Source organism: Rhipicephalus microplus, chromosome X (assembly GCF_043290135.1).
Source record: "Rhipicephalus microplus isolate Deutch F79 chromosome X, USDA_Rmic, whole genome shotgun sequence".
In the NCBI taxonomy this organism is placed as follows: Eukaryota; Metazoa; Arthropoda; class Arachnida; order Ixodida; family Ixodidae; genus Rhipicephalus; species Rhipicephalus microplus.
Window position 1 is genome coordinate 248,836,316 of NC_134710.1, and position 21,932 is coordinate 248,858,247.

Sequence of the window (21,932 nt, forward strand, 5' to 3'; positions counted from 1 at the left end):
CCGCTTCCGTCGATGGGGGAAATTAGTGTAAGAATTCATTGGACGTCATCCTCATCTGTCAATAACCATCATCAGTCATCACCCGTTCCTCTTCATCATCGGCGCCATTTTCGCTGTTGCTTGAATAAAGCGTCAGCTGAATCCGTGGCATTTCAATATACTTTCCTTTGGTGCTTTCCATCTGCGCTTCAGCTACGGGAACGTTTTCTATGCAGTTTGCAAGTACCTTAATGAAAGAAAAAGAATTAAGCTTTTAATTTTTAATGCGTGATTTTTATACTTGCAAAAATATTCCAACATACAAAGGAGCTTTGTTTAACCATGCCGATTCCTATTCAAGATAATGAATGATTGTCTGATCTGAAGGAGCGACAAGCAACTATTGCACTCCTTTCATTCTGCCTAGGGTGTCTCTTTCTTTTTTCTTTCTTTTTTTTTTCTCCGGTGGGAGGTTTCGATATAGAATAAAAAAATCTTACTGAATTAAGTAATCAGTTCTTGACCGATCCCCCCGAGTGGGTTCGAGCCATGGCTGTGGAATCATCATCATCATTTTCTTCGGGCGGGGCCAACCGTGCTGACTCATGTTCGGTCCTGCCACCCGACGTCCTGAACGTGGATGCGACAAATTCGGGTTAGTGTTTCTACCTTATGCCGGCTTTAGCTGTGTTCCCCTGTGTGCTGCATGAGGGGATACGGTGCTCCGCCATCATAGGTGACAGGCTTGATTCGGGGCCGTGGCATTCGCCTTTAGACGGAAACAAAATACAACGTCCGTACATTTATAGAGATTCCTGTGCGTTAAAGGAACCCCAATGATCAGTTTTAAGCTGCGGGCACCTACTACCCGGTATATACAATATTATGTGACAGCGTTATATGTGAATGGTACCCAATTTAGGGGTATTACTTTCCTCAGTATGCAACTGTCTCAGAAGCAGTGCTGTCTTGCATGACACCTCTATGCGCTAGCTTTAGTGAGAGCAGGCTTGCCAAAAACAGACGCGGGACGCCCGCGCTAAGCTTTTGAATGAGCGAGTCTATCGAACAAGTGAAGTATGTATGCCTTATAAGAAAGAAAAACATCCCAAAAGGCGCAGTTTTCCGCGTTGTTGTCGTGTCTTCATTTGGTGTCTTGTCTGCATTTTGCGCTATTTTTCCCTGTTATTTAGGCACGAACCAACTTGCACAAGCCACAACCCTAATATGCGTGCCATTGTAGCCTGATCTTTAGAGAGTTGGTCTTCTCGGCCTAAATAGTAATAATATCCCACTATCACTACAAAGTCTCATTGCGGTATTATAGATGGGCTTAACTTCAGAAGTATCAAACACAAAAATCGAGAGTGTGTAAACCTTCCATAGTGCGTAACAGTATGCTGGTAATCACAAGCTTTCACGACAAATAACGCATATGAATGCCACCCTGAGTAATATACATGATGCAGATGACTGAGACGCAAAAAAAAACATGTCGTAAAACGGGAAGAGCAGAAGAAAAGTAAAAACAGTGCCAACTACCAGCTGTGTCTTGACAGTCTAAGAAAGGCATAGGAAAGAAGACAACTCCGCGCATGCATGCACAGCCAACCAGCGTCGTACAGCGTCTTGGTAGTGGCAGTGATCTATCGAGAAAAATAAAAAATCCCACATACAGTGGGTATCGATGATATTCGAAGCACGCAGGAGAAATGTAACTATGTCTCTTTAAAATCAGCACGACGTTACGAGGCGGACATAACTTATGCCATACATGACTTCCATGTTATGATTATAAAGTCTAGACGTATCATTTATCTACGTCGTTTATTTACGTCCCGTGATACTAAATTAGGTATATGTGGGGCTGGCCAAACGGCTGTCACCTTGCTGTGAACGTAGCATGTAGTCATGTTTTACGTGACACGCATATGATTATTATCATGTTTGGAAGTATCATTTATTTTCGTCGTTCATTTTCATCCCGTATTACCAAATGTGGAATATGTTAAGCTAGCGAAACGGCCACGAGCGCACCATGAGCGTGGTATGTCGCCATGTTTTACATGACATGCATGCTATGAATATAGTGTTTGCACCAGTCATATACGTTCGCCATCTACTGACAACACGTAACGCCAAGTTTGAAGTATGGGAAGCAATCGAAATGACCGCGAGCGCATCTTGAGCGTGGAATGTAGACATGTTCTTACATGTCACGGATGTCATGATTTCCACGTGAGGACCCGTCATCTAAGTTCGCCATGCAGTTATGTCATACCATACTATTATCGCAGTACGTTATGTGAACTAAACCACCGCAAGATCAGCGAGACCATGTAATGCAAATCATGACTTACATACGAGGATTTTGATGTTATGATTAGTAACTTATGCTTATCCTAGAGCCATGTTATGCCATACCAATTTCGGTATTGATAACATTATCGGAACGGCCGAGCCAGAAGTCGTAGGCAGCTAGTTGAACGGACGGATGGATGGACGGATGCGGTCAAACACGCTGAAATTGCTATGAAATGCTTCGCATTGATAAGATAGATGCACTCAAGGTCACAGCGCTAAAAAATGCTTCGCTTTAAAAAAACGCATTTATGTGAATGCAACTTTATACGTGTATAACTGATAAACTTGGCCGTTTATTTTTATCTTCGAAAAAGCTTCTAAGAGCTCTTTAACTGTTTGTTTGCTACTCTTACCAAGAATCAACGTTTGCTCAAAGCAAGGCACACACGTGCAGGCTTTGCGGAGGAGCATGATCACTTTTTTCTCACTTATGAGCATGTTCGCTTATCTGTCTATGATGTAACATCCCGTTTGATCGAAGTAGGATTTGCCGCAGCGAAGGGGTGTCTCATGTATCTCCCCTTGTGCACAGCGCCTAAAACATTTATTGTGCTGCTTCTGGCAGCCCTTTCGCTCATCTCATGTGGTACGCGAGCACAATTGAGCCAGCTTATTGGGAGCTGAAAAAAAACGATGGGAGTACCGTATAGTAGCCAATTTCTTGAGGTTATGGCTCACACGATGAACATAAGCGACCACCTCTGACTTAACCCACTCCCTCTCCTTCAGGCACGCATTTGCATTGGCAGCACTGCCTTTCAACTTCTCGAGCAGACATCCCACTATGGAACTACAACAGACTGAGGGCAGACGGCCTTGGAATACATTTGAAGCTGAATGAAAAAAGCTAACCTGCATAACGTTCTCACATGATCTGCGTAAAGCAAACTCTAAGCAAATCAGTGTGAGTGCGCTTCCGCACTTCACAGTCTTTGAATGTGCTACGTCGTACAGTTACAAATCTATTTTTACCATGTGGGAGGTACGCACAGCATACATGATCACCCAATAATATCACATTTTCCCCATAATGGCAAAGTGCTGTATTTTGAATGTTAATGGTGAACGTTAGACCTTTAGCGTTTGCTCTAAAAACATCTAAAATCAGCTCAATCATCACAGGGCAAGGAAAAGGGCACCTATTGTCGATACCAACCAAAACATATCAATATATCAAACACTTCAAGAACGTTCGCATGAGATAAAGAAAAACATTTATTGATACGCAGGGTTTAACGTATCGAAAACCACCAAGAGATAAAATTAAAAACACTTTTTACTAGGTGGTGAAAGGACGATAAAAAGATGTCCCATAAAATAGGTGCTACTTGTGAACCAATTCAAATGGCCTTCCTCTGTAAAAACATGCCGTGTTCAAAAAAAGGAAAGTGTGGTTGAGATACGCTTCTAAAAGGGTGACAAGCTTCGCCGACCACATCTCTGTTTTATTCATATAAGTGGTTTCGCGACTTTCTTCGATAGACTGCTTAACCGCTTAAAGTAGCTCCGGAAGCCGAATTGAGTAAAAAAGGTCAATTACATAAACAGAAAAAAGGTAGCCTTCTTCATGGATTCCACGGAAAAAACTGCTATACTTCAGTGGAATATTTATACAAGAAAGGGTCATCAAATTCAAGAAGTTTAGGGGTTTTTAGAAAAAGACTGCTAACCTTATATTGCCAAGTGTCACGCTCACTATTGATTGTGCGGAAAGGTACGTCGGCTTTATGCGTCTTGGCACCGAAAAAAGCCATCAGGGAATCTTTAGCACCTGCTTATATGTTTAGCTAAAGTTTCACATTCAAATTTTTACACAAAGAGACCACAGTTCTTTTAACTTTAAATAGGCTCTCTTTTACAGGCTTGAAGATGTTGTTGATTGCCTCTCTTGCTCTTTCAATAAAGGAGTGTCTAGACAAAGGCGAAAACCTACCTTCCTAACCAAATGGCATTAGACAGAGTTCATTCTATCTAAAATATGCAGTGCACGTTCTTCTGTCTCATGGAAACAGAATTGATGTCAAAATAAAACATTGTAGGAGAAAGAGTATAGCGGCCGCTGTGCAAAGCTATCAGTGTGAAAACGTTTACCTCCTCGGTGACTTTAACTTTCCCGATGTTGATTGGCCGTCTCTTTCTTCACCTAGTCGTGCTTCTGTAGAATTTATAAATTTAACTCTGGATTTTAACTTCTTCCAAACTGTTGACGCACCTACACGTGGATCTAATTTATTAGATCTAATTTTAAGTAATGCGCCTGAAACTATCGGGCCAATCACTTATCGGGACGGTCTAAGTGACCACAAGTTACTCTATTTTCCTATAAATGTGCCATTTAGCCACACAGGTAAAGATAGAAAGATTATACGAGATTATAACAAGGCCGATTACGCAGCAATTAACTCAGACCTTGAAGTATTCCTTGTTGAAGGGATGATGCCCTTGTTTGATACTCGCACCGTCAACGAAAACTGGTGTATCTTCCGGGACAAGGTTTGCGGGCTGGTCGATAAGTTTGTTCCTATAGTTACCATAACGAATGACAGGTTGAACCCGTGGTTCACTAAGTCACTCCGTTGGCTCAGAAAGAAAAAAAGCGGTTGTACAAAAACGCCAAAAATAGGCAAACTGAAGCTGCATGGAAAAAGTACGACGAGTGTGCGGCGAGCTACTGCTCTGCAATTAAGGATGCGAAAGTCAAATATTTTTCCCATGATCTCCTGTCTCTTTTGAAATCAAACCCTCGGAAGTTTTGGCAGTCGTTAACCCCAGGAACCGACCGCCAGCATATCTCGTTACGTGGTGATGACGACAAACCCCTCTCAGATAGTGACTGTTCATTCGCATATAACAGGTTCTTTTCTTCAGTATACGCAAGAGAAGACCTTTCCAACATACCATTCATCGCTGATTACGACTGGGCGTTTATGCAGCCAATAGCTCTTACAGTCGAAGGTATTGCTTCCCTCATCGACCAACTTAAACTATCTACTTCATCGGGGCCCGACAACATTAACACAAAAATACTAAGGAACACAAAAATCGTATCGAGCAAATTCTTACTTCTCATCTTTCAACAGTCCTTGATGTCTGGTCAACTTCCAGATGATTGTCACATGGGTAAAGTGATTCCCGTTTATAAAAGTGGAGGTAAACACTCACCTGATAATTATAGACCCATCTCGCTTACGTCAATCTGCTGCAAATTGCTGGAGCATATTATCGCTTCCCATGTTCGCCGCCACCTCGAATCAAATAATTTCTTTTTTCCTCATCAGCATGGTTTTCGGAAAGGCTTCTCGTGTGACACCCAATTGTTTGAATTAACAACCGATCTCCATTTCAATATGAATGAAAATAAACAAACTGATTGCGTATTCACCAATTTTTCAAAGGCCTTTGACCACGTTGCCCATTGCCGCCTAATATCTAAATTATCTGCCCTTAGACTGGATTCCTTAACCTTTTCGTGGATCCGCAATTTTCTTTCCTTTCAAAAACAATTCACTACGGTTAATAACTACGCCTCTACTCCCTCTGATGTCATCTCGGGTGTTCCACAGAGTAGAGTTCTCGGACCTCTATCATTTCTCATCTACATAAATGATTTGCCAAATAATATATCTTTCAATATAAGACTATTCGCTGATAATTGCATAATATATCGAGCTATTAACAATGATGGCGACCACCTTACCCTTCAAACAGACCTTAACCTAATTAGTGACTGGTGTGACATGTGGCAGATGTCTCTTAACTCTTCCAAGTGCCGTGCTATGACCTTAAGTCGTAAACACAAAAACTCCAATTATTCCTACTCTATTAAAAATGATACAATAGTGCAGTGCTCTTCTTACAAATACTTAGGCGTCAATCTAACACCCAATCTTTCACGGTCGGCACACATTAGTGTTATTTGCGCGAAAGTCTCAAAAACATTAGGTTATCTCCGTCGTAATCTGCGAAAGTCTCCAACAAGCATCCGTAAACTGGCCTATTTCACTTATGTACGCCTCCAGCTGGAATTTGCATCTTCAGTCTGCTCCCCTTTCCAAGATTACCTAACCACAATGCTAGAGTCCATACAAAAAAGAGAAGCCCGGTTTATATCTCGCAATTATAGCACTCATTGCAGCGTAACAACATTAAAACAAGAACATTCTATTTCGCCATTGCACGTTCGTCGCTCTGTTGCACTGTTATGTTTGCTGCATAAATATATTCACAGTACAAGACGTTCTACGCTACCCCTAACAGCACCATTGCGCATGTCCAGACGCCGGCGCAATCACGTTAGTTTCACTCGCATTTACGGCAAAACGAAGGCATTCAACTTATCAGCGCTTCCTAAGGCCATATCATTATGGAACGATCTTCCCGACTGCATCGCCTCCATCACCGATCCAGATTCATTTCGCAAACATGTGTGTAATCATTTTTCATCGCACTAATCGCTTTAACTTCACTAATGTTTGTAGCTGCAGCTGTGCCACTCACCTAGTTTCACACTTCTCTTTGGTTCTCTTTAGTTTTTGCTGTACCCACCGTTGTCTTGCAATTTATATTGGTAAACGCCTTCGTACGGCTAGCAGTATGTGTGTTTGGAAAATGCGTGTGTACGTTGTACACCTCGGCCTTCCAATTTCTCTTTGATTTTTTTTGTTATTGCCATTGTTCTCCCAGTTCTTGTTATTCTCCCAGTTTTTGTTGCTCAGTTGCGCCGCCGTTGCTGCTCACTTGAATTCTATACCTACGCCCTCCGAATTTCTTTATTGTGTTTCGTTCATGTACCTTGAATTTCTTGTTATTCAAGCTTTCTGCATATCGGTAAACATTCGCGTATTACATTTGTTTGAGTGTCAGTGACTAGACACGCTTTGTCACGATGTTGTGTTATTTTCTGTGTATTCCATGTTATTGATGACCGCCCTATTACTCTTTGAAGTTTGTACTCCCCTTACTCAATGCTCTCATTGAGCTTGTAAGTTATCATAAATAAATAAATAAATAAATAAATAAATAAATTGCTGAACTCCACATTTGCGCATATGTTGCGACGTTAAACTCCCCATATCATCCCACTTGCATATAGCCATCTCCGCAGGCACTAGATTTGTATAGCAGAGCCAAGACGCGTTCGTTAAATGGTTACAGCACCCTTTGAAAAACTTCCTAGGTTACAGTTTTTAGAGGTCTACATTATGGTGTCTTTCATAATGATTTCGTAGTTTTGGCCCGTAAATCCCCAGCTATTATTATTCTTTCCTCCTGCTTTATGGTATTACTTTGTAAGCGACCTGACCGTTACATACACTCGTTCTCTCTCTAAATATTATATATTACAGCAAATAAAATACAAAAAGCCACAAACACACATGTTACAAAATGGCAGTCCCCTACCATTGCTGAATTGTTCTCGCCCGTTGGACTAGTGTATCGCAGTGAACTTCGATTGGTGCAACGCCCACAATTCCTGGGTATGAAATGAAGCAAGCCTCAGGCCGAGAGCCATTGTTTCGAAAAACTTGTGCGACCATTACTTTGCCCTTTCATTGGGATGTAATAATGCGCCATTTTAATGTTTGTAGTGAAGGCCATTGTTTCGCTTCCCCTGATGGAGAGAAAAAAACAACAATAATAAAAAAAAATATTTTGCCAGGCACTCGGCATTTTGCAGCTTTTTCTCCACATTATTACTACAAGTGCATGACAAAAAAATTTACTATAAGTAATTTTTTATTACGAATATATTACGCTGTAACAATATTTATGCGACCCTTTGTCACAGGAGCCTTGAGATATTTGTTTCCTAAAATATATGTGTACAATCTTTGTTAGGTGTTCCATTAATTACCTCGCAGCCTATGAACGCAGACCGTGAAGACAAAAAAGGGGGAAAGTTATTGCCCTAAGCAATAGTTACCGGCAAACAATGGGCCCAAGCTTATTTCAAGCATTGCGGCCGCGTAAAACACAATAAATACGCATACGTTCAAACCACCCATGGAGCAGTAGCCTCCTCACGCTCACATTTAATGTGAACTTTTTTTCACCGTCCGGCTCAATAAGCAAAAGCAAACACATTCCATGCTACATTGGGTTCCAAAATGTAGAATGTTTGACTGAACCACAGTCGAAGCTATAGAGGGCAAAAGTTACTCAAGTATAGTTAGAAAATTTTAAGTAAACGGGGTAAGCACAAATGGTATACTAACGGGCACGCCCTCTCACAGGTATTCCCGGCAAGAAAGTGGGAGGCGTGAATTTTCTGATTCGCAAAGATGTTGCTGGCAACAGTGTCAAATTCTACAGCATGAATTAGAGGGTAGCAAGCCCTGTGGTAAAGCTAGGCGAAACATCAAAACTCATTGTAATACACATTTACGCTCCAATGCTAAGCCAGAGTACAACAACACTTCGATGATGTCGAACGAGCGATGAAGAAGGCGCGTACCTAGTACATCGTAGTCACAGGTAGCTTCAATGGAAAAGTAGAGAGAAAACAAAAGGTGTTAAAAGCTACCGGTAACTGGAGTATTGACTAGAGGAATTATAAAAGAGATGAGTTATTGTAATTCAGTTATTGTAAGACAAAAGGAAATCTGCTCCTCGTAGTGACCAGCTTCTACCAAAGGCAAGTAAATAGCAAGTGGATAGTCACTATATACAGGAGACTCAAATAATGAAATACATCTTATATTATCCGGTGACCCTGAGCATTGAAGTAGTAGGCGAGGTAAGATGTACTGATTATACGTTAGTCAGGCTGAAAGTAGCCGTCCGTCAAAGCACAACCAGAGCAAAATCGACCGCTAAAAACAGAACCGTTATAAATCAGATCAAGAATGAAGTTTAGCTTTGCCACTGGTAACAAATATGCTTATAAAATATGCTTAACAAAGCCACAGCAAAACGGATTTCTGAAGTTCCAATTAAAATAGCAAACTAGTCACCCAGGCAAAATTTACAAAGCTACAAAAACTTCAACAGGGAACAAAAAAAGGCAGGAAGGCGAGGATGGAAGTTTGTTTTGCGATAAAAAAATTCGTACACAGGGGTGTTTGCTGGAGCCGAGGTTTATTAAAGAAGCAATAAATAAATAAGAAATAAAAAGAAATTACATCTCAAAGTAAATCACCTCTAAGAATTAAAATATATCGCATTCACATAACAAAGCTGATCAACAAGAAGAAAGCGACATAAGGAACAACAACGTCAGAGGCGTAGAGGCAGCAGTGAAAATAAATGGAATCATCAATACAGCTGGAAAGAAGCTGTTTATAGGGAGGACTAAAATGCGAGTGCTGAAAAATGAGTATATCAGTATTTTCTGCAACTTCAACGTTATGGTGAGGATGGAAAACAACTAGTACTTTGAACTCAGCACTTTTCAAATAAGTAACCCGTTCTCCGGGGAGTTCAATGCTGAGAAAGATATGAAGTTCTATATCTATAAGTATGAGTCAGGTGACAGTGGTCATAATTTATGTGCCCTGTCATGATTGGATAAGGCGGCGTAGCAGTCGATTTGATGAGAGGGAAAAGATTTCGCATAGAACAAATGTCCAGCACCTTGCACTAAATGTCTCTGAACATATTATACAGGGGTCTTACGTGACAAAACCACAACATGATTTGGAGACATGTCGTAGTGGACAGCACCCAATATTTCAACATATTTTGTTATGTAACGTGCACTGACATCACACAGTGCACGGGATTTGAGCATTCTGCCTCCTTCTAAAAGCGACTGCCACGGCTCGTATAACCTGTGACTTTTAGATCAGCAGCCAACCACAATAACCTCTGTACTTCAAGGATAGACAATTCCCAAGACATGAAAGTTCTAGTGAGCTGAAAGAACTTTAACATGGCTTTACACAAAAGAGAGAGTTGAATTATAGACCCATTATGTCATTTTCAGTACGATACAAAATGTTTACGTAGGTAGCTTTAAACGGGATAAGAAAAACATTTTATTACTTTAACTAACCTAGTCAGGAAGCCAGAATGAGAGAGGTGTACGCTACAATGAATCGTAGAAATGCAATCAGCACGTTGATTGAAAAATATGCGGAGTGCAACAAGCCCCTTACTGTGGTTTTCATGTACTACGAAAAGTAAGTCGACTAGGTAGTGACACCAGCACTCTTGAAAGTACTATGACACCGAGGAATACGTGGAACAATTAAAACTACGTTGGCCAATATCTACAAACAATCCATAGTTGATTTCTTTCTCCACAATACAAGCTGTAGAATTGCGGTAGAGAAATAGCTCCGACAAAGAGATGTGATCTTCTTATTGTTCACCGCATGCTTAGAAAACTTATTCAAAGAGCTCCAATTGAGTGAAATGGCGACAAAGAATAATGGAGAATACCTTAGTAACGTATAGGCTTTGTAGACGGCATGATAAAGTTTAGCAGTGTTGGCGACGAATTGCATATTATGACCAACGGCCAACCATAAGGTAATGAAAGTAAGGCTAACTATGAATATGTACTGGCAAAAGCGAAACAGTTCATGATTACCACCAACCTGTGATAGCTGTGTGTGTACCTTGGTTAATTACTGACAGGGCAACCTCCTCCTAAAGAGGAAATTTGGCTACGGCAGACATTCCCAAATAATGAAAAAGAGTTTCCCATTTTCCCTATATACATTCAGTACTGACAAATGGGCCGAAAACTTGAAGGATTACAAAGAAACTGGGCGAAGCAGCTAAGAACTACGCGACGTGTAATCGAGCACAAAATGATAGGCATAACATTAGGCGACAGGAATAGAGCAGATTGGATTGAAGAACAAAAAATAAATGATATTTTGGCTGGCTTTAAGGAGATAAAATGGGCCTTGGCTGTACACGTAATGTGAAGGACACAAACATCAAGAAACAACAAATGTAGCTGAGGGAGAATGGCAGGGGTCAGATGGAGCGACGACGTGGACGCAGTTCCCTGGCGTAAAATAAAACCAGCTAGCACAAGATTGGCTTAATTGGTTCTGAGGCGCCTTCGTGCGCCCTGCTGTATACATAAATAAACTTCAAATTAAAATCATGATAATCGCATAAACACTCGAACAACATGTTTAGTTGCATTTTAACTTGAACTTATGAAGTGTTCATACTATTTTATTATCACGTAAAACGCAGCAAGTCTGCAATGGTGTACCCAGCCCAAGCACCGTATTGACAGCCAAGACGTATTGACAGCGAAAACGTGAAAGAAGGCAAGCAAGGCCAGTGCCATGGTGCAGTTCTACGCTCGCGAATACACTATGACTACCGATGGCTGGCTCAACGTCCTCGAGGTGGTGAGTTGGCGCTCAATATATTCCTGTGGTTTCTGCGGCACACAGAGTGATTTGTTACCCTGTGTACACCATTATATCAGAGCTTACCACAGCTGCGTACAGGAGCCAACTCCAGAGCGTCAGACGCGTTAGGCTATATTCACGTCCGTGCTTGTTCCCGTGGAATGCTAGAACCTTACATGTATTGTACGTCCTTTCATCTGAAAAGGTTCCAATCAAATATCCCTGTTGCATAAATGTTGGCATAAATCTAACATGTCGAGCAATTCCAAGATACACCAACCCACTCAGCATGTCATTGGCAGCTCCGACGTTGTCTTTACACAACGTAACCGCTGTATTTGATATAAGAGAGCAAATACTACCACCACCATGACATTACCATGAGTGGCTTTATACATTATAGCATGCTTACACAGTTCAAGCACCAAAAAGTTTCAATTATTCTCCACACAGTATACTGGAACTCTAAATCAAAACTGGACAAGCCAGACATGATGCTAGAGCAGTCGATGATTGCAAAATATCCCCTGATTCTAAAGCATTGGTGCATAAAAAGAAAGAAGACACGACAATTTGTGTAAGGCACTTAAGCTATAAATTTGAGAAAACTTCGGTAGAACGACCGGGAAAATGTATAAAGATGTAATACGCAGCTCATCAAGCTAATAAAAAGACAGGGGCAAATGAACTAAGTTAGGCGGTGTGCGCACACGCTGTGCAAACAAATGAAACACATGTGGAGAAGTCAGTCTTTCTTTTTCAGCGGTGCAGAAGAAGGTGCTTGATGCACTGGAAAATATTGCGCTTGCCTCGATTTCACCACATTGTTGTCAACGTTTCCCACAGTGTGGAATCGCTGATGCATGCATGCATATTAGTCCAGTGCAACATTGTTCAACGATCTGCAGGCGAAAAGAAATCGTACTCTGCACAAGAGACAGCGAGAATGAAGCGGCGTTGTTTTAGAGTCATGATATAAAAGTAGCTACGAACGTATGCTGCATTGCGAAATGCATTCTACATAAAATGAAAATCAATGAGTGCACCTAAAGTGGCGAATTCATATGAAGTGCAGCCAAATTTGATGACATCGGGGCTGTGCGGTGCGATGCAGATGCTCGGCGCCATTCTCTGGAGTTTGTATGGCACCTTTGGCACAACCACGCCGAGCGAGGAGTTTCTCTGCACCTGCGCGAGCATCTTCGTGACAAATGGACTCTTCTTCCTCACGTCATCGATAATGAGCCTTACGACCGCCCTCACTCTCCCCAGACTGTTTTACGTGAGTGAGCTCGTTCCCAGCGATGCGCAAAACCTGTGGATAAACATTTATAGCAACTAACATACTTCACATGGTGCTTCAGACTGACATTTTTACAATTAAAAGCATTTGATAATGATCCGATCGTCAATGGCAAAAGCGTCCACTTTATTCTGTCCACTTATTCTGTCAGTGCAGAGTGTTAGGAGTCGTAAGAATCAGTATATGCAGACTTCTTCACAACTACTATCAGATGTGAAGCAGCTGTTTCACTAGCCTGGGTAACTCCGTCCCTTCACACCGGGGCGGCAAAAACAGGCCACGCCTTCCCTCGCAGTGCGCGCGCGAGACGTCACTCTCTCCCTAGCCTCTCGCCGCTCGCCGCGTGTCATCTCAATCGCTTCACCCTCTCCACCGCTCGCAATGCTGGAGCCCAGTCCTCACGTCAGCATCATCTGTTCACCCACGCCACCTGTCTCTATCTGTCGGCGAGAAGCCGCGGGTAGACATGCCGCACGCGCTCGCGCGTCGTCAACCAGCCCGGCCGTGGTCCCGCGGCGCCAGAAACGTGGGCAGTGGGCATGCATCCCGCTAGTGTACGCGTACCTTTCCCGGCCGTCACCTGCGTTGCGGGTCAGCGAAGCCGATCGCATTCGCGAATGATGACGTCGCGCCGGGAACACCGACAAGGCGCCAGCCTTGGAAGCCGAACGCAAGTGTTCGTCGTGTAAGACCAATGACACCGGTGAGGTGCGAGTCAAAAACGCTGATCGCGTTCGAGAATAGGGACGGCGCGGGTAACATCAACAAGACGCGAGCCCAAGAAGCCAAGCGCAAGCGTCATCAGTGTGACCCTCCTCCCGTGTATTTGCATTTTAAACAAACGTTTACATAGTAAACGCTACCGCGAGTTTCGCTTCAAACCGTTTTTCCAGCATCCGCGTCTCGACGCCCGTTTCAACAGGGGCAACGCCGTGCCCACTGTTGCTGCTTCGCATCTCATAAGAGTTCGCTTCGGATATTTATTTATTTATTCATTCATGTTACCCTACAGGCCCCGGAGGAGCATTGAGTAGGGGTGGTTACAGAAAAATCACAATACATAAAGCATAAAAAGAAATATACCGAAGAAAACAAAAAAATGTAAAATGGAAGGGAGAAGAACAAACACTATAAGCAAATGCAGCAAAATACAAAATGAAAAAAACAAAGCATCCTTATACAAAATCAAGAGAACATATAAATTTGTAGTAGCTCGCGAAATTTGGCCGGATCTCTCAAAGAAACAATCCCATCCGGAAGGCTATTCCAAACTGCGATGGCGCGTGGCAGTGCAGAATTATTGAATGACTGTGTGTTGCCGAAGATGCGTCTGAAACTGAGATGATTATGAAGTCGACTAGATGTACGCGAAGGAATGTCAAGTGATAGGCGACTGGTCCATGAGTTGTAGCAGTACTTATGGAGGAGGCATAGACGGGTGACAGAGCGGCGGGAATCCAAGTTAGTAAGGGCAATATCGCGTTTGATTTGGGTGATGCTGGAGTGGCGGTTATACATTGAAGTAATGAAGCGGGCTGCGCGATTTTGGATGGATTCTATTTTATCTATTAGGTATTGTTGATGCGGAGACCAGATCGAAGAAGCGTATTCCAGCTGAGAACGTACAAACGTTTGGTAGGCCTGCTGCCGAACGGTAGATGGGGAATGATGCAGATTCCGGCGCAAGAATCCCACGGGTTTTACTCCGCTAACTTTACTGAAACTAAATTAGTTTTCTGACTGGCCTAGTAACCTAGTCCTTTTTATTAACAACAAGTGGCTGTATGCTGAAAAAACTCAAATATATAAAATAGCAAACATAGTTCACTTGTCGGGGTAATCACGAAAAGTGATACATGAGTTCTCTTGCGGTACAGTCCCAGCCAACATTTGCTGCAGGCTGTCCTCTCTCATGAAGCATATATTGGGAAAAACAAAAGCTCATTCGTGCAAATATATGCCTACCTTAAAATATTGCGAATCCCTAATATTAGGAAACAAATATTTCGGGAACGAAAGCAACGGGTGGGCCATCAGAGTTTGCAAACTACAAAACTGTAAGTGCTAACTCTGTATTACCAATGTTTAAAGCTGTAGTCATTCTCTCTCTCTCTCTCTCTCTCTTTATGCGATGTTGTACGGGTGAGAATAGCAAAACTTGAGGTAATATGACAGAAAAGAGCACAATTACTTTGAGCCGTATGTCGGCAGTTCTTATGGGGCTCACTCAGACTCACTCATAAAGTATAACTTGCGCTTTCCACTCACTCGAACTCACTCTTAAAATTTTTCCTGAGATGAACTCACTCGGACTCACGTTCACCAAAACATTACTCACCCGTGCTCACTCACTCAGATTTGCGGCTCGATATTACTGGGACTTAGTCGGCTGATGAGTCCGTTAGTCTTCAATTAGCAATTTTACACGTGGTATCAATGCTCTTTAACACGAATATGACGTAATCGGTGCACTTTTTTGTGCCATTTGATGTAGTACCTTCAAATACAAGTAATGAGTATTCGCAACATATTAAGGTTATTTTTTCTTCGAAGAGTTGACAGCATCGGATATATTTATATATTTATCAAGACCTTGCCTGGAAAAGTTGGCAAGGGGTATATCAAGTCATCCACCAATTTAAATCGTGCCACTGATAAAGAAATACTGAAATGCTGTATGAACGATAAATTAAGCATGTATCACTAAAAGTGACCCCCAGTAAGGCTCATGGTGATGCTGAAAAGCAGTATAGAGGTCGGCAGAAGAAAGTGTAACTCATTCAGACTCACTCAAGAAGCTATATCTGGTGCTTTGGGCTTACTCGGACTCCAATTCTCCAACATATTTCTTGGCGAAACTCTCTCGGACTCACATCCACGTAAATTTCCTTGAACCGGACTCGCATGAACTCAGACTCATTAAAATATTTCTGCCCCTAGCTCACTCAAACTCCGACTCATCGCTTGATCCAAGTTCGAGTGAGTCTGAGTTAGTCGACTCGTGAGTGAAATCAGCGACATAAGCTTCGAGCTGCGGGGAGAGAGCACAGCATGGATTCAACTATAGCTACATGTCACTGCTTGATGCTGCTTAGAAAGAAGACCATTGACGCTTGAGATGTCACATTAAAAGACGTATAACATTGCGGGGCTGAAGCGGACAAGTGGGTAATATGAACCTGTCCTTCTCTATAGTTTAGTCATAACTCATTACCATCAACCCTATCGGCCACTTAATCAAGAAAATGTGCAGCCATACGTACGTGCGTATTCCTTTACAAATGCGTAGTAGGTACTTCACTACCTCACAAAATGGTGTATGTTGATGCAGTGGACACTGTGCAATGGTACTTGCAGATAGCGCTTTAACAGATACTAGTACGGCCAATGTCATGCTCACCCACGTTTTTCTAGGCACGGCTGAGGTGCCCACCGAAACGCGAAGCATTGAAAGCGGATAAAGAAATGATGCAAATAGAAAAGCGTATGCTTGAGGGCTTGTTGGTAAAACAATTGGAAACCTTCAACTGCGCTAGATACAGGACAACATAAGACAAGCATACAGGAGGAATGCACACTATTAACTGCTCAATTTAGTTGATAGTCTGCATTCGTCCTCTATTCTTCTATTCTGTTGTCCCGTACCTCGCACAGTTGAACCTTTCCAGATGTGAATAGGGTCTGATTACTCTATCCCGTTTCGCTTCTAAACGTAAGCTTAAGCTTACTCCTAGTTCATGGTCCTGTCTCGCGATTCACCAATTCATAAAACAGTAACTACGGCTAAACAAAGTGAGGAGTAAAGGGGTAGCAATAGAGCACCTGATAGTTGAATGGTATCACACTGACCACTGGGAAAGATCACAGTGAGCTGAAAAGGCCCTGTGACACGTTTCCAAGAAAACGTCGAATGGCTTCATTTTAAAAATGTTTATTGTGATTCGAAACGACCACTGCAAAGAAAATTTTTTATCCATCAATAAGGAGAAAGTTACAGCAATTTATCACTAGCCATAATTCTTTTCTCTCTACCATCGTCCCGACGAGCTAAGCAGGGAAGGTTGTCACGGTGGAATGAAGATATGTGAAGAGCATATCATAACCCGAGTCCTTTTTTTTTCATCGAACGTGGTTTCTTTTCAATGAATTCGGAAGCGTGGGCGCGTGGCGGCCTACCGAGGCGGTCATCGTAACTATTTAGCTCACGGTGCTCACATCAGCCAATGCCGCAAAACTTGTTTGCATGACCTGATGATTTTAGTATATAGCATCAATTTCAGAAGGAAAGAATAATTTCTAGCATACTTCAAGATTTATGTTTAAGTTCAAGGCCTCGTGCTGTTCTATAGTGATTCGCTCGCATACTGTTAGAAGAAACAAGGCCGTAGCGTGACCAACGTAGACAGAAGGGAAGACCACACAGTGCAGGTGTTGTGGGGCTTTCAATCTGTCCATGTTTGTCATGCTACTATCACCATGAATTGTCACCAACTAGCCTAATTCGGTGTTGTGTTTAGCATCATTTCTCAGAAGCTTCGCTTACCGATCGGCAGCGTTTTCTAACCATGCTGAAGAAGTGGTGCAGGCGCCCTTGTAAGAAAAAGAATAGAGCTCATTTGAACACTTCGATAGTATAGAATAAATGATGCAGCGTAAAACAGGATGTTCCGTAAAGTACGTCTTGTATAATAATAATAATAATAATAATAATAATAATAATAATAATAATAATAATAATAATAATAATAAACACCTTTTAACGTGCCCTAGATAGCCATGAGGTCATTGTGCAGGCGCACTTAAACATAAAACAATAAAAGTAAACAGTTCAATACAATCTAGAGAAAAAAATTTAAAAAACTAGTAAGCGAAAATGCAAAAAACTATCAGCTAAAATAGGGAAACATAAAAGACAAGACGAGAATTATGGAATGGCAAGGAAAAATAAAGGGGAATAGGCACAACTGTGTGAATAGCTATTTGAAAATGGAAAAGCGAGAATTTGAACATTGTGAAAAACTATCTTAAAAAAGTGCAAAGCTGAGATAAAAACAATGGCAGTGGACTGTGACAAATATCAAGATCATGAAAGTTAACAATATATAGACTTCAAATTTGGTGAACGGTTAAGTGTTGAAAGAAGTTGACAGGTACATGAAATCGTTGAATGTCTCTGGTTAACTTAGCGGAATCTGAAATCGTACACATCTCAGAAGCAAAAGGCAGGATATAATGCCCTGAACTAGATTGTAAAGAAATAAGAGGTCAGCGCAATTTTGTCGGCAGTGAAATGATGACAATAGTGATAATATTGCTACATGCATGTTGACATTTTGTGGGACGATGCGCGAGTGCGCCTGAAGAAAAGGACGAAGGGTGGTCTCCTCTCGTTAGCGGGTGAACCGGTCACACTATTACTGCTGGTTTTAAGTACATCTCATCCACAGCCTCGTCGATAAGGCGTCGCCTTCTTATCCATAACATATTTGGTGTTGGTGGAACGTTCCCCGTCCTCACCACGAAGCTTCGCAGTGGCCGCACAGTTCAGTCTCCGGCCTAGGCTACCAATGGCAACAACCTGTCAGCGTCTCAATTAGTAGCACCAGCCACTACATACCTGACGATGCCCTACCCGCGTGATCCCGGTACATTCTCCACACAACCTGGCTTGACGTAACAACTGGCTCCGTATGTATGATCCTGTTAGCCAGACACACCGATGGGACCCTACCATGATGCTCGCCAACGTAATCTTTAATTGGACGGTATCCCACGTGTTTGGCTTGATGCTTATGAGACTGAGATTACCAGCTGAGATATATTCAAAGAGCGACTACGCGACATCTTTGAGGACCCGTTCGGTCGCCAAATGGAAGCGCAAAAAGAACTCGCCACTCGTGTGCCGTCCTCAACTGAGTCGTATGTCTCGTACATACAGGACGTGCTCGCGTTGTGCCGGAAAGTGGACGAGGAAATGACAGAGAGTGACAAGGTGGGTCACATACTCAAGGACATCGAGGACGACGCCTTTAACTTGCTCGTGTACACTAACGTCAACACCGTCGATGTGATTATTAAAGAATGCCGCCGCTTTGAAAGGGCGAAAAGGCACCGTGTCCTGCCTCAATTTACGCGGATACCAAACACGGCTGTTACATCTACCTGCAGCGATCTCAGTGCCGCCCCACCTATGCAGGAGAACGTGACACGTATGGTTCAACGGGAGCTTGAGGCGTCAATTCCGGCGCTATTTCCTTCACTTCCACTGGACCATGGCGCCTCACAAGTGCCTTCAGCAATCTCTGTTATTCAAGCCGTCGTGAGGCAAGAAATTGCAGAGCTCGGTTTTCCTGTGACCTGCTCTGCCTCCCAAGCCACCTCCAGACCGATGACAATAAATGCACCGCGCCATGACTCATAATTTTCCGCGATCCCGCGTTCCGACGGATTGAAGACCAGCAGACGAGAAGCCAATCTGCTTCCGCTTCACTGAGTTGACCATGTCTCCCACAACAGTCGCAGCACTTGGACGCCCCGCCGTTGGAGCCATTTTTTTTTCTCCTCGGCCATTCACGGACACACGTCGGTATTCCCCAGCCGTGAGTATCCTGCTTCCGACCCACCTAACAGCCACTCTACCACTCGTTCACCGTCACCGCAATGCCGCCGTTCTTCGTCGCCCCAACCCCACCGCTATCCATCGCCGACTAACTATAGATCTTCCAGGACGAAAAACTAGATAATGAAGCTACTGGAGGTAGTGCTGCATCAAGTGGGAGGGACCCAAATCCTCCATTGACGCTCCCTGCTAATAAGAACTTGCTTGCAGTGCAAGTGGACGGTGTTTTTTGACGGCTTTAGTTGACACTGGAGCTGAGGTGTCTATAATGAGCGCTCGGCTCAGTCGTCGCCTCAAAAAAGTACTCACTTCTGCCGCAACACACGCCGTCCGTGTCGCCGATGGTAGAACTGTGGCCGTCATTGGAATGTGTACCATACCTATTAGCCTTGCCGGCTGCCAAGTTTCTGTCTTATTTACCGTGCTCGACAATTTCCCTCATGACCTCCTCTTCGGGATGGACTTCTTATAAACGCATTCTGCCCTGATTGACTGTTCCGCCGGCACTCTCTGTTTAGAACTTCCTCTTCTTCAGATTCTCGCCCCAAGCTGTCGAAAAGCCTCCGTACCACAGACTTCAGTCGGATACCACCATAAGCCCTCATATTCATTGAATTGGCCGCAAGTTCATCCGTTGTTGACGGTGATTATGTCGTCACGCCTATTCCTGATATTCTCCTGGCACGCGACATAACTGTGCCACACTCCGTCGTAGCCGTAGCCTCTAACCGAACATGTCTGCCAATTATCAATTTTGGTTTCACGCAGCAAGTACTACCACACGGAATTTCACTCACCACGCTTCGACTCCTAATTGACGCCCACGTCACCGCTTTTACGGCAGATGCATGCTCCGATCTTCCACGTCGCCTGCAGGATGCCACATCCATCGATGCGGCCTTGCGCCCCATAATCGACCCGACGCTTAACCCTGACCAGTCCGATGCCCTATTCCGCCTACTGGCTTCCTACCGCGACATATTTGACATCGACAGCAGTCCACTTGGTCAAACTTCCCTCGTGAAGCACCGCATTAACACAGCTGATCCTCCTACCATTCATCGCCGACCATACCGGGTGTCTGGCAAGGTAATTCAAGAAGAAGTCAACAAGATGCTAGCTAAAGGAATTGTTGAACCCTCCACGAGCCCTTGGGCATCTCCTGTTGTGCTCGTTCAAAAGAAAGATGACACGTGGCGCTTCTGCGTTGATTACTGCCATCTTAATAGAATCACGAAAAGGGACGTTTATTCTTTGCCCCGAATTGATGACGCCCTGGATTGTTTTCGCGGCGCGCGATACTTTTCTTCAATTGACCTACGTTCTGGCTATTGGCATATTGTGGTGGACGAGAAGGACCAAGAAAAGACAGCGTTTGTAACTCCCGACGGCCTATCCCAATTCAAGGTGATGCCGTTCGGGCTATGCAACGCACCAGCCACGTTTGAGCGTATGATGAATTCGCTATTGCAAGGTTCAAGTGGTCAACATGCCTGTGCTACCTGGATGATGTCCTTGTATATGCCTACACTTGAGACACACCTCCAGTGTTTGTCAGTGGTTTTCGACATCTTAAGCACTGCTGGCCTTCAACTTAACTCGTCCAAATGTAACTTCGGCAGCTAGTTGATAACGGTGTTGGGCCACCTTGTCGACCTTTCAGGTGTGCAGCCTGACCCAAAGAAAATTCGTGCCGTCACGAGCTTTCCTGTAACCCAGTCGGTCAAGGCCGTCCGGAGCTTTGTGGGACTTTGTTCTTATTTTAGAAGGTTCGTGAGAGATTTTGCAACGATTGCTCGAGCACTCGCTGACCTTCTGAAGAAAGACGCGACTTTTACGTGCGGTTCTGCTCAAGCTGCCGCTTTTTCTCACGCATCACCCTCCTCACGACTCCACCTATATGGCCCCCCTTTGACCCGTCCACTCCGACGGAAGTAAGAACCGATGCGAGTGGTCACGGGATTGAAGCCGTCCTAGCCCAACGCCAGCGGGGACATGACCGAGTCACCACCAACGCTAGCCGCCTGCTCACAGCTGCCGAGCGCAACTATTCAATAACACTGCGTGAATGTCTTGCTCTTGTTTGGGCAGTCACGAAGTTCCGCCCATATTTATATGACACGAGTTCCTCTGTAATAACGGACCACCATGCGCTATGTTGGCTTTCGTCACTGAAAGATGCCACTGGCCGTCTCGGGCACTGGGCTCTGCGACTGCAAGAGTATACCTACATGGTGATGTACAAGTCCGGACGCCTACATCAGGACGCAGACTCTGTCCCGCTACCCGGTTGCTGAGTCGAGCTCTATGCCTTAAACCGACACCGAGCTTTGTGTCTTTTTCCCTT

General features: G+C 43.6%; 1 protein-coding gene across 1 annotated transcript in view; it reads left to right on the plus strand.

Annotated features, from left to right (window-relative positions):
* The first annotated feature begins 544 nt into the window (after positions 1-544).
* LOC142777137 (uncharacterized) overlaps positions 545-21,932 on the plus strand; it is a 29,810-nt gene continuing 8,422 nt past the window's right edge. The window contains exons 1-3 of the mRNA XM_075881469.1: positions 545-634; positions 11,500-11,660; positions 12,778-12,945. Coding sequence (XP_075737584.1) covers positions 11,595-11,660; positions 12,778-12,945 — 234 coding nt within the window. The 5' untranslated portion in view covers positions 545-634; positions 11,500-11,594. The remainder of the gene's footprint in view (positions 635-11,499; positions 11,661-12,777; positions 12,946-21,932) is intronic.